This window comes from Scophthalmus maximus, chromosome 9 (assembly GCF_022379125.1).
Source record: "Scophthalmus maximus strain ysfricsl-2021 chromosome 9, ASM2237912v1, whole genome shotgun sequence".
NCBI classification, from domain to species: domain Eukaryota; kingdom Metazoa; phylum Chordata; class Actinopteri; order Pleuronectiformes; family Scophthalmidae; genus Scophthalmus; species Scophthalmus maximus.
This window is the reverse complement of record NC_061523.1, coordinates 13840681-13857508: the sequence shown is the minus strand read 5'-3', so window position 1 is coordinate 13857508 and position 16828 is coordinate 13840681. Positions and strand designations below refer to the sequence as shown.

Sequence of the window (16828 nt, the reverse complement as noted above, 5' to 3'; positions counted from 1 at the left end):
AGATAAATGGATTGGTGGGGTGACAGGAGCATAAACAATCTGAATTAGAAATTGAATTTATCAAATAAAGTAAGGTGTAAGTTCAACTTATACCTTACTTGATCAATCATTGGACGGTCCTCCTCTGCTCACCCTCCCTGTCCGTCCCTCTCTGATGATGTGGGGGTTCTTTTGTCTCCCGTCTCTGACCTCAGCAGGTTTGCTTCTCTCCCCATAATCCCTCTCCGGTGGGCGCCAGCGTATAAAAGGGAGGGGCGCACTCTGAACCGCACACATTCTGAGTGAGGCTCGCCGCAGACACACACAGACGGGTAAGGTGCACGCTCACATACTGTAAACCTGCAGGTGTGTGGAGTTACAAAGTATAGGAGGGTTAGACAGGAAATACAGATTATTCTTCATAATTTACACCTATCTTTCATATGTCCTCCATCTAATCTAACCCAGGTTAGATTTGTCACATTATCCTGTCTTTCTCTCAACTTTTTGTTTCTTTCTTTTTACCCAGTAATCATGTCCAGTGGAGATAAATCCAAGACTTCTTCCCAGACCGACGGGAAGGCTGCTCAGAGCAAGAAGTCTGAGATGGGAATGATGTCCTACAAGGTGAGAGGCTCTTCACATGGGACGTCTGCTTTACACAGAGATACAAGGGCCCATATACGCCGCATTGAAATACCAGTTTAAGGTTGTCATGACTGATCTTTGTACGTCCCTCCCCTCCAGATGTACGTGTACGACCAGGAGAACTTCCAGGGTCGCATGATCGAGATCAGCAACGAGTGCATGAATGTGTGTGAGTTGGGCATGGACCGCGTGCGCTCCGTGCGCGTTGAGTGTGGACCGTAAGTATCTCAAAGATGTTGCATCTATTTTTACATTGCAGACCAATTGCTTTTGCGTGGATACTTCATGACATCTTGTGTGACTTGCAGCTTCGTGGGCTTCGAGCAGATGAACTTCTGCGGCGAGATGTACATCCTGGAGAAGGGAGAGTATCCTCGCTGGGACTCCTGGAGCAACTGCCAGAAGAACGACTACCTGCTGTCCTTCAGGCCCGTCAGAATGGTAAAAAAATATCTGACATATCCACTCTGACATGTTTTCTCTTTTTCTTCTCTAACCTCATGTTTCTCAATGTGTTTCTCTCTCTCCCAGGACCCCGAGAAGCACAAGATCTGCCTGTACGAGGTCGGAGAGTTCAAGGGCCGCAAGATGGAGATCATGGACGATGACGTTCCCAGCCTGTTCTCCTACGGCTTCACCGACAGAGTTGGCAGCATCATTGTCAGCTGTGGAACGTGAGTGTTTGTTGCGGGTCAACTTTTGCAGCCCAAACATCAGGATGAGAGCTCAAAGACGGGACTCAAATGACATTCAAAGACATGAAATAAATCCTATTCTTTAAAAACGTTTCTCTTCTCTTCCAGCTGGGTGGGATACCAGTTCCCTGGATACCGTGGCAGCCAGTATCTGCTGGAGAAGGGCGACTTCAGGCACTTCAACGAGTTCGGCGCCCGCCACCCTCAGTTCCAGTCTGTGAGGCGTATCCGTGACATGCAGTGGCACCAACAGGGCTGCTACACCATGGCCAGCAAGTGAGGCTTAGGGAAGGAGAGAAAGAGAAAGAGCGGAGGTGAGGGAGATGGGCGGAGGAAGAGGGAAAGGGGGAGAGATGTCTGAGGCCTTTACCTCAGTACCTTAAACGGTCTACGATCTGACGCAGGGAGGGGAAGGGTGAGGCTCTAGATCTGCCCCTGATCAGAGACAACGCCTCAGTGGAAGGACCAGCTGGACCATGAAAACCACCAGACCATCCTCCATTCCTCTCTGTCTCTACTTTTCTCTTTCTCCCCTATGGGCTGAGCTGTACTTTCCCCCCTTTCCTCCTTTTTTTAGTCCCTCACTTCATTCCCCTCCACTGTCCTCTGAGACACCAAAGAGGGAACACAACGCCTCTTGCTGTTTTACACACGATTCTCGGCTCAGGGTATGATGCACCGTGGGAAACTGAGTCTCTCTCGAGCCCCCTACTCCCCCGTCTTCTTGCCCTTGTGCATCACACACCCTCTCTGCTGTACAGAATCCTGGCCAAGTTTTCAATAAAAAGGAAAATCTTGATTTCAATTGACATCGTCCTTGTTACTTATTACTGAACAAGCACCTGAAAAAGAATTTGAATGAACAAAACAGTTAAAATAAAAATAACATGAATTAAATATGTGTCATTGATCCGTTTTTGTTAAGAACTAATCAGTCACTACTTCTCTGAAGTACCTCTGAGGCTAATAAGACACCAAATATCATTTCATGCTTGATTTGTCAGGCAATATTATGAAATATGTTACTTGTGTGACACATAACACATAATATAATAATAGTCCTGTTGCTCGTACTTAATGGGGCTTAAAATACTGGGATTGTCAGCTATGAAAAAGATTGTATAAAAGAATATGTATAGTAAAAAGACCTATGATGTTGATCATGTGACATAGATGCTGGATTGTGTCAAACAGGCTTTCCATGAAAAAACAGGAAACACATATTCAGCCTTTATGTCTATTTTGAATTGAAGATGAGATACATGCTCATTCACCGATGATCACCTCAAATCTAAATTTATGGAAAGACGCACGGTTTCTAATATCATCCTTTGAAACAATGTCAGTTCTAACTGTCGAACGCAGATGTTAACATCACGGACATCAGTCCTGAGGTTAAAGTAAAAGCTGCTCAATCCAACTGCAGTTTGAACGAGATAAAAGTTAACCATAACAGAAATTAGTCAAGCAGTTCCGGAATGTCCCTCATAGAAATGCTTCTCATGAATGTTTAATATTCATCTCCACTCAAGATTGATTATGACTTGCAGGAAAGATAGGTAAGTATTAAAGGGGAAAAAAAAAGTTTACATTTTACTCTAGAGGCAGAAATATTTAGGTTATATATCAATTATTTATCAATCATTTAGGAAAATATGATGGTTATGCATAGTGTGTCCTCTTGTTCAATAAGCAACAAAGCTTCTCTCTTGTCTGGTTATGGTTTAATGACTCACCTGTTCACCTGGTCGGAATCATTTGCACATTAATTACATTTTTGTACATTTCTTTAATTAGAAAAAAAGTAACAGTTTTACAAACAAGATTTTAAAATGAAAGGAGAAACTGAATAGATATAATAAATAATATGATATAAAAAAGTACACCTAAAAGACTGAATATCTATGAAGCTTTTGATATGTTTCAATGTTTTATCTTTGTGTTGCACCTTGCATTCAGATGTGGACAGTCATGTTCTATTCAAAGCATTTTCTTTGTGGTTTTCCCCTTTTTTAATATAAAAATATATATTTAGATGCATATTCTTAAGAGCAGATGAAGAAAGTCCACTACGTGTGCAGTGTGTCCTCTTTTCCAGCAGTTGCATAATGTCCGTCGTCCGTCTGACACCTGGGCATCTGTGCTGGTCAGCGGGACATCATTCGTACAAACTCTGAAAACACATGACGGAGAAGAGTGAGACAATGATATGAGTATTTTATACTATATATTTCATGATGTCTCATAAATGCCACGAGAATTCCTCTTACCCTCAAAGTCCACCAGACCGTCTCCGTTGAGGTCGGCGTCTTGGAGGATCTCATTGATCTCTCTGTTGGTCACTTGTTCTCCCATCAGCTTCTTCATGGCCTCGCGCAGCTCCATTAAACTGATCTGACCGTCACCGTTAGAGTCAAACTGGACACAAAGAGAGGGTCAGTCAGGATCGTGTTGCATTGCACCTCTTTTAAATTTACAAACTGCATGGCCACCCCCTCCTCACAGAGTGAGAGCTGTTCAAATCCTTCATATTGTCCTGTGATTCTTAGTTTTTTCTGGCATGGCCTCCTTTGGAAACCGCAAAAAAGTGTGCAGACTTTGCTACGTCTGAAGTTTGATAGCCATGCCATGCACTCTTGTTTCCTCATTGTTCTCGTATGAGTCAGATTCATAGCAGTCGTTTTGTCAAAGCAGGAAAAGCAGAGGAGGAGCTATACCGAAAGCCTCTATGCATCAACAAACAACTTTAACTAACAGTATGTACATCCTGACCTCTTTGAATGCGTCTCGTAGTTCTTTGACTCCAATCATGTCGGCCGTCTCCGCCAGCAGCTTGGGTCCCATCAGCTCCACAAAGTCTTCAAAGTCCACTTTACCTCCACCTACAGGACACAGACCCAAGTCAATGTTTATTGTTATAATAAAAATAACCCATGTTGTTTTAATTAGTTCCATGTATTTAATGCACCTATTGTTCTTGTTCGTTTCTGTTCTGTTCTGTTTTCACTCTGTTCCTGTTCTGTTCTGTTCTGTTTTCACTCTCTTCCTGTTCTGTTCTGTTCTGTTCTGTTTTCACTCTCTTCCTGTTCTGTTCTGTTCTGTTCTGATCTGTTCTGTTCTGTTCTGTTCCTGTTCTGTTCTGTTCTGTTCTGTTCCTGTTCTGTTCTGTTCTGTTCTGTTCTGTTCTGTTCTGTTCTGTTCCTGTTCTGTTCTGTTCTGTTCTGTTCTGTTCCTGTTCTGTTCTGTTCTGTTCTGTTCTGTTCTGTTCTGTTCTGTTCCTGTTCCTGTTCTGTTCTGTTCTGTTCTGTTCTGTTCTGTTCCCGTTCTGTTCTGTTCTGTTCTGTTCTGTTCTGTTCCCGTTCTGTTCTGTTCCCGTTCTGTTCTGTTCTGTTCTGTTCTGTTCTGTTCCCGTTCTGTTCTGTTCCCGTTCTGTTCTGTTCTGTTCTGTTCTGTTCTGTTCTGTTCTGTTCCCGTTCTGTTCCCGTTCTGTTCTGTTCTGTTCTGTTCTGTTCTGTTCCCGTTCTGTTCTGTTCTGTTCTGTTCTGTTCTGTTCCCGTTCTGTTCTGTTCTGTTCTGTTCTGTTCCCGTTCTGTTCTGTTCCTGTTCTGTTCTGTTCTGTTCTGTTCTGTTCTGTTCTGTTCCCGTTCTGTTCCCGTTCTGTTCTGTTCTGTTCTGTTCCCGTTCTGTTCTGTTCTGTTCCCGTTCTGTTCTGTTCCCGTTCTGTTCTGTTCTGTTCTGTTCTGTTCTGTTCTGTTCCCGTTCTGTTCTGTTCTGTTCTGTTCTGTTCTGTTCTGTTCTGTTCCCGTTCTGTTCTGTTCCCGTTCTGTTCTGTTCTGTTCTGTTCTGTTCCCGTTCTGTTCTGTTCTGTTCTGTTCTGTTCTGTTCTGTTCTGTTCTGTTCTGTTCCCGTTCTGTTCTGTTCTGTTCTGTTCTGTTCTGTTCTGTTCCCGTTCTGTTCTGTTCTGTTCCCGTTCTGTTCTGTTCCCGTTCTGTTCTGTTCTGTTCTGTTCTGTTCTGTTCTGTTCCCGTTCTGTTCTGTTCTGTTCTGTTCTGTTCTGTTCCCGTTCTGTTCTGTTCCCATTCTGTTCTGTTCTGTTCCTGTTCTGTTCTGTTCCTGTTCTGTTCTGTTCCTGTTCTGTTCTGTTCTGTTCTGTTCTGTTCCTGTTCTGTTCTGTTCTGTTCCTGTTCTGTTCTGTTCTGTTCTGTTCCCGTTCTGTTCTGTTCTGTTCCCATTCTGTTCTGTTCTGTTCTTGTTCTGTTCTGTTTCTTGCTGCGGTTCCACTCACAGATCTGCTGGCTCAGCTCGATGAGTTCCATCTCGGTGGGCATGTATCCCATGGTCCTCATACACTCCCCCAGGTCTTTGTGACTGATGTAGCCTTTTTTATTCTTATCAAACTCCACAAACGCCTCGCGGAGCTCTGAAACAAAACACATGTTGACATGAATAAGTCATCCGTCATATCGAGTCTCTATAGAGCAGAATCACACAGTGATGTGCAGCAGATAAATCCTCTCACCATCAAGCTCCTCTGGTCTCAGCTCTCTGTCCTGTTGGAGGAGGAAGGTTTCACACATTAGCCTGTCACTGTACAAAACCTCTATCACAAGCTTGAAAATGTTTAGCCTGTTTGACATTAGTACAGAGAAGAAAACACTTATGGATTTAAAGCAGCACCATTACAACACCACCCACACACACATTCATCACAACACAAGGGCAAGTGAACCAGGGAAGAGATGAAACACATGAGCATCAAATGATCAGAACTGCACAGAAAGAAAAGAATAACGAGTGAGAAATATTATGAAATACACGTTTTTAGTTGAGTGGGACAAAAGTCATGAAGACTGGCCATTATGAGTTTCAATTATATGGTTTTACAGAGTTAGAGGATGGATGAAATGCAGTTGAACTGATCGCGTGTATTACATCCAGGGCTTTATACTTCACATCATTTTAAGGATGAGGAGAAGTGATAGTGATTTAGTGCTGTGTGCAGTTACAGCAGGTGTTCAGTAAACTGTATTGGACCCACCAGAAATCTGTCTAAATCTATATGGATTAAATTCTATACCACATGATGATATATATATGAAAATTCATGTTGAATAAAACACGAGTGGTAACCAGATTATTTGAGGGCGGTTGCCAGGCAACAAACATTTAGAGATTAGGAGATCTCGGAGGTTTAGTTAAAGATATCCTGGGACACATGTCCACTGTTCAGGCACACTGTATATCCACAGATGCACATAGCACTCAAGCTCGCACGCAAGCCTGCCACAATGGAAGATGTGACTCAGTTAGGATAAGAGCTTTGGACGGGGAGGGAGGGGGGGGGGGGGGGGGGGGGGGGGGACCGGGACAAATCCTTTGAGATCATTTCATTTAACTTTGGTTGCTCTGATGAAACTTTTTTTTTTTCACATGACAAACTAAACAGACTGAACCTCAAGTTCAAACCAAATCACAATAGAACATCCTCTAATTGGGAAACACTGATGAGTTGACAAGAATTCATTTTAAGCAAGTTTGATATTAACACAGAATATTGCACTTTTAATGAGAGATTATCTTTTCCTTTTGGGACTTGGAAACTACATGAGCCTTTTAGTGAAGTGCTATTAGAATTTATTAGAATATTAGAAGTCTTAACCAGGGATAGACTAGGGGGTAAATATTAAACACCATATTGATCTAGACTATTAATTATTTTCAATGTACAGGAATCGGTATCAGCATAACATTAACTGAAACAGGTTGAGAAAATAGGAGTTTGACCATAGACTGTATATAAAAATGGAAGTAGTCACTGGGTCCGTAAAGTAAAGCCAAAGTTGAAGTGCTTCAAAGCCGTATTCTCTGGAATGACCAGCAGAGTCAGAGCCACTGGTCAGTTTCTATGAGAAAAATGATTCTACTTCTCACTTGCTTTATCACGTCAGTAAACATTTTCCTGAGGAGTTTATGGTCTCAATTTCTAGTTTCACCAATACAGCATGGTGTTCATTTAGTCAATGATTGTCCCATTTAGAGTAAGGTAGGCAATGTGTGGATACAGAAATTGACAGAAAGTACCTTCCAATAGGCGCATGGCTGCAGGTGTATGGACGTGCAGTGAATGAGCTCTCAGTCTATATTTGTTTGTTTTCTTCTAGTTTATTGACTCTGAAATTAGAAATTATTCAAATGACAGCAAACTACTGAACTAAACTAATCTGGCTGGAAATCCAGCCCTGTCCTCCACATCATCTCGTGGCAAACATTTTAGAGTGCAGCTCCACAGAGCCAGTCAATAGTTTCCTCATGAAAGTGAACGATTGACCTCTTTGAGCGTGTGAGGTGCCAAGAGATTTGATCGTCTGATCGTGTGACCCAGGGGGAGGGGGGGTAGACTGCAGCTGGTGCGGTGTCGAGCGCCAGGGAGGGTCAGCCACAATGAGAGGAGGGAAATGACTCGAAATGAGTGGAAAAAGTTGCACCGGGGTTGTGTGACGACACAGTGTGCACACTTTGGTGTATATGTACATACGAGCGTCTGAGAAAAGCCCTGTTTAAGGAAGATGCAGGCCGGGCCCACAATGTTGTGCAGCATGTTGCAGTTCTTCACCAGTGCACCGAAAGATTCCTTGAACGGCTTATCGTCCACGTCCTCATTCTCCTCTCCCTCTGGCTGCAGACCCTGCTGGCCCACTGCCCTCACCTTACCCTGGAGGGGCCCCTCCATTACCCCCTTTAGAGACAGACCGGGCTGTTAACCCACCACACACACACCGTCTCCGTGAGTGACGTCTTCACACAAAAATAACACAATCATATCTTTCAAGGAACAGGGTTAAGACCTTCTGTTTTCTAGTCATGCAAACATTAGATAGAGTGTGGCTGTAAGCCTGGGTTACGTAAGCTGCTTATTATTTCAAGGCAATCCGCTCACATCAGATATTATCCACACATGGGAAAAAAACATCTTGATCTCAGCTTCCACCTTCTGTATCCATCCTTCTTTAGTCTTACACCGCTGACACTCGCTGAGTTATTTCTGTGAAGTGTCTGCTCTAATGACTGACGTCCTGTGTCAGTACATAATACTACTACAGGAGGAGGCTACAAAGAGTGTCCTTGATTAAAACTTTGCGTATCATAGTTAGCATTAAGAACTTTCATGCAACTACCATTGAAGGAGACATTTTATAGGAGACGGTTAAAAAAACAAACAAGTTCACCACACATACTTGCTGTTTCCTGCATTTACAAAAATATCCATCCATCCATCCATTAGCTATACCACTTCTCTTTTGAGGGTCGTGGGGAAGCTGGGGCCAGTCCTCGATTTATAGAAAAGGGTGAATAAAAAATAGGACTAGACATATTTTTTACAAAGCTCCCAAAACTAGCAAGAGGACCAGTGAACTTGGATTATTTTGCTATGTTTACTGATTCCAAAGGTCAAAAATTAACCATTCAAGGTGCAAGTGTAAATTATTAATATACGACTTCCAACAAGTCTAACAAAGATGAGAAGAAGTACTCTTACCTTCTTCATTTTATCTTTCATAGATGGTTTGGTGCAGTTGCCCATAACAATCTCATCCGTTTCCTTCCTCTCTCGCTGTCACTCACTTTTTCTTCTGTTCGGTTTTGTGTATTTTATTTCTTCTTCCCCCCTTTCATCTGCCTCTATAGGCTTCAGAGGACCAGCTCGGGTACAGGTTCTGAAGTCAGGGTTAACATTTCTGGGTGTCCCATGCTGGTTGCTACTTGTCAGACAGAGATGAAGACCCGCTCTAATCCTAGCAAAAGCAATCCTGACCGACTCCAGTCATCAGAAGATCCACAGTCAGGACATGTCACCGAATGAAGGGGCACAAAACCAAGCAACGTGAAGAAACTCCAATTTAAACCAGTTCAATCGTGTGTCAGTTCACTGCAGGAGCATCACTGACTCTCTTCTCTTCACACCGATCAACGCTTTTAATCCCCACCTCCCCTCTCCCTGTCTCTCTCTCCCTTTTCTCTCTCGATCACATGTTGCATCAGTATTCAAATGACTTCATCTACAGTATGAGGAGTTTTAGAGGGAGAATTAAGAGGACATAAACAGAGAGGGACTAATCCCTACCATTTTAGATTAAACAGGAAGAAGGGGTGATAAAAAAGAAAAACAGGAAAGGGATATAGTCAAGAGATGGATAAGAGGAAACAGAAAGAAGGACCTCAACTTGAGTTCTGTATATTTAACTTGTGAAAAAATATAAATGTATTGATTCAGTAATAAACATATCCAACCAGAGCTGAACTGAGGGCAGCAGGACTTGGTTGTGGATCCTTCAAAACACTGCATTACCACCAAGAGCAGTTGCCCTCCATTGAACTTTCCTTGGATAAAGAAAAAAGAAACATTTTGCATAAACGGAAACTAAACAAGAACAAACCAAATCTAAATCACCAATATGAATTACAAACCTTGTAAAGCTGGACACATTAAAGAACAAAGAAAATACATATCTAAAAAGGGCTCGCACTGAATGAAACATTTAATTTTCAAATCCAATAACTATTATGTTCCATGGTGGTTAAACTGGTTTCTTGATTCTTTATAAGTGAAATCACTGATTGTTGCTTTTGTTTTCCACATGCACTGGAGATGTTTCACAGTTTAAATTCTTCTTAACCCTCAAACTAACAAGAAAGTGAGCTTTGAGGCTTCGGTGAAAAGGGATGTTACGCAAGACCCATAGTATCAGTCACTGGTGTCAGAGTCATCTCAGCACCTCAGACAGCTCAGCATGTCTGAGGTGGTTTTAGCTCATTGAGTAAATAAATAATAAATACTGACAACGTTAAAATCACAAGTTGAGGTTATGAGTGCAGTGTTAAGTGATCGACTCAGCTCGTACAAAGCATCTGTCAACAAATCCCTCTCAAAGCAGATCTGGTATTTTTGCTCACTAAAGTACACCCATATGGACAGCACAGCTTGTGTGTGTGTTTGTGTGAGACATGACAGCTCCCTAAAAGTGAATCATCTTGATCGCCCCCTGGTGGCTGGCTGCAGTACATGTCATAAAGTCCACATCCTCCATGTTAGTGAATGGGACATGAGCCAAACTCAGAAGTCAAAGACATGTTAAATAAATTGTAACTGTAGCTAGTTCTCATTACGGTAAGAAAAATAAATAAATAGATATTTGCTGCTATAAAAACAGGGGGAAACGCCATGTTTAACAGCTAAGACCTTCCCTTCTAATTTTCTCAGCCACCATGGGGCTGAAACGGCTTTGCCTCCCTTGGCGAAAAATAATAACCAATCAGAATTAAATTCATTGCTGTTGTCAGGTAGAATTCGTGCTCTAATTGACAGTTTAAAAAAAAGGTCCAAAGGGAGGCTAGCTTCAGTCTGCCTTTTAGACCAATCACAGAGTCGATAGCTACAGTGACGTGTAGTTTGGCCTGCCAACGTCACGTTAAAGGTATTAATAAGAGAGACGCCAACAATGGAGGATAAACTGCAATATCTACGTGTTAATAAAATTTGAAGAATCGAACACACTGTGGAGAATGTGATAGGTTATCATCTCAAAGTGATGATACCGCACAGTCCTGAGTAATCAGGCTACACAAGTAAAAGGAGTGTGCAGTTCAGGTCCTTTAAAAAAAATGCTTAATGAGTTTTCCTCACATTAGTCTGACCTGAGCAGCTCAAAACTCTTTTTGGATCATAATATCGAACATATATCATTCGATGAAACAGAACGTTGGCATCTCTCAGCCCGGTAGGTCTCTTGTAATAAGCAGCAGTCACCACCAGAGGCCACTGTAGGACCGGTCTGTTTACTGAGTTGAATCTGACAGCTGCTGCTGCACTGGAGACCTCAGACAATCATGATTCAGTCACCCTCTGTTTTTTCGCGGAACCTCTGGACAGATTGAGACTTCAGCAACACTGTCAATGACATTTACAGGAAAAAGGTCTTAAGTAGAAACAGACTGTTTAAAAATAACAAAACTCTAATTGTGAGTGATTTTAGCTGTAGCCTGCAGACAAATCAGAGTGCTGTCCCCGAGTTTAAAAAGAGCAGGCTACAGTTTCTTTCAAATCCTCCTTAAGCAAGAGATTAAACGGACAGTTCCTCCCAGCTCACTACAATATACTGTATTTTGCTGACGCCAATGTCAGTTTTCTGTCTTGCCTCAAATAAAATGTACTAATCTTGAACGTGTAATTATTTGCATTGAGTGAAACTTAAATACCCTCTTATGTATTGGAGACATGGCACATCTGAATTTAAAATGTAACCTCTGAAATAAGACGACAACAGAAAACACAAGGTCAGACACAAAGGTCATGTTGACCTGACTTCCACTGTCATTTCATTTATATGATGAAGGCGTTTGCTCTATGGCCACTTTATTAGGTACAGCTGTTCTCCCTCAAATTCTGTGAGGCCTGCAATGTTCAGAGTAATATTTTCTGACACTTTTATGGCAGTTTTAATTTCATTATGCGTTTTAGCATTGAGGTTATAGTCAGTGGTGGTGTCATACTGGATTGTATTATATTCAGTTCCTACCGATTCGTGAATGCAAGTGGAGAGGACAAAGAGTGAAACACCTCTCGATAAAATGTGGTCCACTACAACGCCAATGATCTCATTATTGAATTAATAAATATTATAGACGTCATAAAAAATTTACTTTGTGGCGAAGCTGTTTTGTTGAATTGCACTACATTGTAAAGGTGTACCTTATAAAGTGGCCACTATCTCAATCCCCCATATTCATCCAAACTCTTAACTTCTGAACCAGTTTTTGAACAAAATAAAAAAAAAACTCAGTCGGTTTGGTTTCATCGGTGAAGAACTGTTGGCTCACATCACACAGTTCCTTCATCATCCCCCTTTATGATTGTGTTTTCAACAAAACTGACTCCAGCAACTGCATGAATAACCCAAAACACAACTGATACCACTAAGACCGATTGATTACCAGAATGATTCTCTCTCACTGATGGTTTCAATCAATCACAAAGGAGATACTGTTGGTCCACACACACACACACACACACACACACACACACACACACACACACACACACACTGAGGCTTGTTTTACTCGGTTTCGGATTCGATTACTTTCAAATTGATTGTCTCCAGGTATCAGCATTGAATGACAGTCACACTAGCAGTGGTGGTTTAGTCACACACACTTGTGACAGAACCATGCATTTCTGGTGTGTGTGTGTGTGTGTGTGTGTGTGTGTGTGTGTGTTCGTGTCTGTGTGTGTTCTGATCTGGTGATAGATATCAGTTGGTGTCCAGTAAAAGGAGCTGTCAATCAGAGAAAGACTAGAAAAGACAGGATAGATGGAGTGTGGAAGGAAGGAAGGAAGGAAGGAAGGAAGGAAGGAAGGAGGCAGTGATGGAAGAATTTATTCAGATCTCTTGCTCAAGTAAAAGTAGATATAGAAATAGTCATTGTAGCACAAAAGTATTGTCAAGAAAATAAATAACACATACAACTACTACTGCTATTTTAAATACTTTATATTATATAGGCTAATTTAAACAAAACATTTTTCATATTTTATTTGTTGATCATTTGTTTTGGCAGAACAAAAAACTTAAAACTAAAAGTACAATATTTCCCTGAAGTATGAAGTAGCAGCTGTAGAGCTGTTTAGCAAGTAGAAATGAAATTTCATTTTATTGCTATTTTATTTTATAATGTTTCAAAAATTTTACTTACAGTGATTTGAAAGAAAATACTAATTACAAATTATTAATGTATTTACAGATATGCATAATCTGAATGAACCTGAGCAGATTTTAAATAATTGTTTATAGTGTTGGAGATTTCATCTTATTGATTTCATGTGATTTTTGTAAATTAAAGTGTTAGCTGTTTGGTTGTGATGTGATGTTTGTATCCATGTTTGTTTCATGAAATAATTAATGGGAGAGAAGATAAATCTTCTCTCCTCTTCTGTCCAGACCTCGTCGACTCAGTCCTCTCTCCCACTCACTCAGCCATCCTTTCTATTTTGGATCACTTGCATCACCGTTGACATCATTTTTTTTTCTATATATTTATATATTTTCTAACCTCAGCCTCGCTCATCGTCACCCCCTTCAGAGTTTGCTGACGTGATTGGGTGGATGTGACTATTTTCTTCATGTGAGAAAAAAACAAACCAAACAGGCATCCAGAGTGACTCAGCAGCAGGAAGCTGAGTGAAAGGGGTTTTAACTTCTGTGTAATCTCTTTTGATTTTGTTTTTATAAGCACAAAAACTCAGCACTTTGTCACACAAACAATACCACATGTCTGACCCCGGGATGACAGATGCTGCAGTAGTGTGGCCTACAGTGCCGTGTCATGTGTCACTGCTTACCATGTGAATTATGGGATGTGATGCGATACCGAGCTGATACAATGGCTGCAGAGATAGGGTGTTGAACAGATCTGTGGCTGACTATGGCCGTATCTGTTACGGATTACACTTAATGTTTCCAAAAGTAAAGGAGATTAAATCTGCACAAGCACACGCTATCGCCATCCTTATCCTTTTAGCCCTATTTTGTAGCATTTCCCATCGAGGGATGTGGGGTTAAAGGCAAAATGGTTAAAGTTTGTGAATTTAACCTCATGCCCTGCTGACATGTAAGATCATAGACGTCAGTTGTGTGGGAGAGATGGATATTTACAAAAAACGCAGCACAGCCAGGGCGTTAAATTTCAACTGGAGGCTCAGGTTTTCAGTCAAGTCAGTGGCGAGACATTCAATCAGCTGGAGAACTTGATGAAGCACCAGGACACACACACACACGCACACACACACACACACACACACACACACACACACACACACACACACACAACCGGTTGGACGAGGTAAAGGGGGGGCAACCAAATTTCCATTTCTCAAAGTCTCCCTCCGTCTAGTCTCGCCAGCACGCAGAGAAACACTTGTCGTAGCGAGTTTGGACAACACACGGGGACCTGCATTTGCACTTGTATGTTTGTGTGCATGACACACACACACACACACACATAAAGAAAAGCATGCACCATGCAGAGACACACACACATGCTCCTACCTGTCCAAACACAGAGTCCACTATGGGCAGCAGGTCGACAGGCTCCGCCTCCTCCTCTTTCTCCTTCTCTCTCCTCTGTCGTCCCTCCATCATCTCCTCCAGCATCTCTCCGTCCTCGGTGGCCGCCGTTGTCATCGTCTGGGGGTACTGACTGGATCTGTGATGGGAGGCAGGATGAGGAGTAGGGGCGTGAACATCCCCACCGCCTCCTCCCAGCCCATTGGTTCGCTTCCTCTGCTTCTCCACCTTCCTCTTGATGGCAGCCTGCACCTGAGGAGGTGGAGTGTGTTCAAACACATCATTATAACATCAAGACTATTGCACACACTTTATTCTTTTTTTTAATTATATGTACATAGGTGCATAATTAAGAATTGAATGCCTCAGATGTTAATCAAAACATGTGGCCATTTAAAATCTCATCGTACTTATTGTCTGTAACTACTATCACTGTCATTTCTGATGTGGTTTTATCCAAATGACCTCTATATATTACAAAAAAGGCAAATTGTGAAAGACAATTTTAAGCTGCATTTCAAATATCTTAATGGCTTTAAGAGGGGTCTATTAGATTATGACATGTGGAGTTTTTTGGACAAATAAAAGAGAATATCTAATAATAATATTTATCTAAAAATGTAGCAATTGGACCAATGTGGAGAGTCTGAAACTCACCACATACTTACACTGAGTTAAGTGGAGCACAATTATAAGCTCTATATGTGTGTATATACAGTTGCATATAGACACACAGACAAGCATAAGAAAATGTCTTGATGAAGACAGATGACAGGGAAAACTACACACATAAATACTTTGTACACATACATGTACAGTAACGAGAGAGGAGGGGGGACACACACACACACACACACACCTGTTTTGCGCTCCTCTGTGGTGGTGCGCTCATCGTTGCAGAACTGCCTCCAGCGGCCGACGGCTCTCGAATGATCATGAACATCTCGGTGCTGCGGGTGTATATAAACTCTCTCTCTTTCTCTCTCCCTCCCCCTCCCTCACCCTCTCTCTTCCCTCTCCCCTGGTCTCCTCTCTGCTGCAGTAGCTGCCTTTCGTTCTATCCACTAAAATTCCCAACAAATCCAGTCGTAGAGTTCAAGGGATTGGTCAGTGTTCTTCCAAAATAGTTTTTAAAAATATTGCTCCCTCGATACAGTGGCAGCCTTTACTCTTGTTCCAAGCTTAGAAGAGGAAAAGAAAAACTGAATGAAAGAATGAAGGCATTCCAGGAGAGATTGTAGCTCAGATGTTCTCCTGCTTGTCTTCCTCGCCGCTCTCAGTCCTGGTCTGTTGTTTTTCCTCAGGGTTGCACTGTGCTTCTCTCAATATTTCTCCGAGGTGCGCGCAAGGTTGAGGAGCTTATTTAACATCAGCCGTTGTGTTGACTCTGGGATAGAGTTCCTGCACCTCTGGCCCGGCTCGCTCTCTCTTGGTCCTTTATGTGACACTCTATACCTCCCAACTTCAGCTCTCTTCCGTTATACCTGTAACACGTCGACCCCCCCCCCCCCCTCTCTCCGTATCTTCCTCCCCCCGTTCACAGGTGAACACTCCTCCTGTTGCCTGGGCTCCTTGTTTTAACTACCTTTTCTCTCATCATGGTATAATTTAATCATTTAAGCAACACACTAGTGCTCCCTACATCTCCAAGTCAAAATGTTGTCCTGTCGTGTCTTTTTCTACTTATCTATATATTTCTCGCAATATATCTCTTCCCATTGCCCCTTTCCTGTCAACGTTGTGTTCCTGTCAGTCATTCTCCCCTTTCCCTATCTCTCTCGGCCTATCTGCTCTCAATCTCCTGTCCTCCCCCCCTGTCATATCTGGAGCCTTTGTTGTAACACAAATTGGATTTTTTCAGAGGTGCCCAGGTCAGGTATTTGTTTAGTGACATGGACAGATAGAAAGAGGGAGAGGGACACAGCGCGTGATGATGAAAGACTATTTTGTGTGCTTACATATCACCTCTGAGTTGTCCTGCATGCATAATCCTATCCAGCAAGCATGGCAGAGCACACACATGCCCACACGCACACACACACACACACACACACACACACACACACACACACACAGGTAAACACGTCACCACTGACCACTATTTTTAGACATGAATGTTCATGCAAGCATGTAAACATGTTACCGTGTTATTCTCTCCTGAAGAAACATTCCTCCATAGCTTTGTGGCTTTTAACTAAAGCAACTAATTCCACTAAAAGCATCAGTTTCAATAAATAAAACGTCCCATGATTTTGTGTAGCCCCCGTCTCCCTCCTTCCAGTAGGAAATGGGGACGTCGGCAGATGTTTGTCAGCGTTGAGCTGAAAAAACGCCTCACCTCTCCCGCTATTCGGCCCTGAAGAGCCTCCCCTGAAATATCCCTCAATC

At 42.2% G+C, this 16828-nt stretch overlaps 2 protein-coding genes across 3 annotated transcripts; one reads left to right on the top strand and one right to left on the bottom strand.

Annotated features, from left to right (window-relative positions):
- The first annotated feature begins 189 nt into the window (after nt 1-189).
- crybb1l1 (crystallin, beta B1, like 1) lies at nt 190-2127 on the top strand. The gene is made up of 6 exons (XM_035649506.2): nt 190-311; nt 509-606; nt 727-845; nt 936-1068; nt 1159-1301; nt 1431-2127. Exons 2-6 carry the CDS (start codon nt 514-516, stop codon nt 1600-1602), a joined length of 660 nt encoding a protein of 219 aa, XP_035505399.1. The 5' UTR covers nt 190-311; nt 509-513; the 3' UTR covers nt 1603-2127.
- Nucleotides 2128-3096: 969 nt separating this feature from the next.
- Nucleotides 3097-15410, bottom strand: cabp2b (calcium binding protein 2b). 2 transcript variants are annotated; one of them, XM_035649504.2, is made up of 7 exons: nt 15300-15410; nt 14423-14692; nt 5842-5872; nt 5608-5742; nt 4095-4204; nt 3593-3740; nt 3097-3495 (listed from the first exon to the last, which is right to left on the bottom strand). In XM_035649504.2, exons 1-7 carry the CDS (start codon nt 15381-15383, stop codon nt 3470-3472), a joined length of 804 nt encoding a protein of 267 aa, XP_035505397.2. In that variant the 5' UTR covers nt 15384-15410; the 3' UTR covers nt 3097-3469. The 2 variants fall into 2 exon arrangements, with proteins under 2 accessions (XP_035505397.2, XP_035505398.1); XM_035649505.2 differs by lacking the exons at nt 14423-14692; nt 15300-15410 and adding an exon at nt 8860-9293.
- Nucleotides 15411-16828: the final 1418 nt, after the last annotated feature.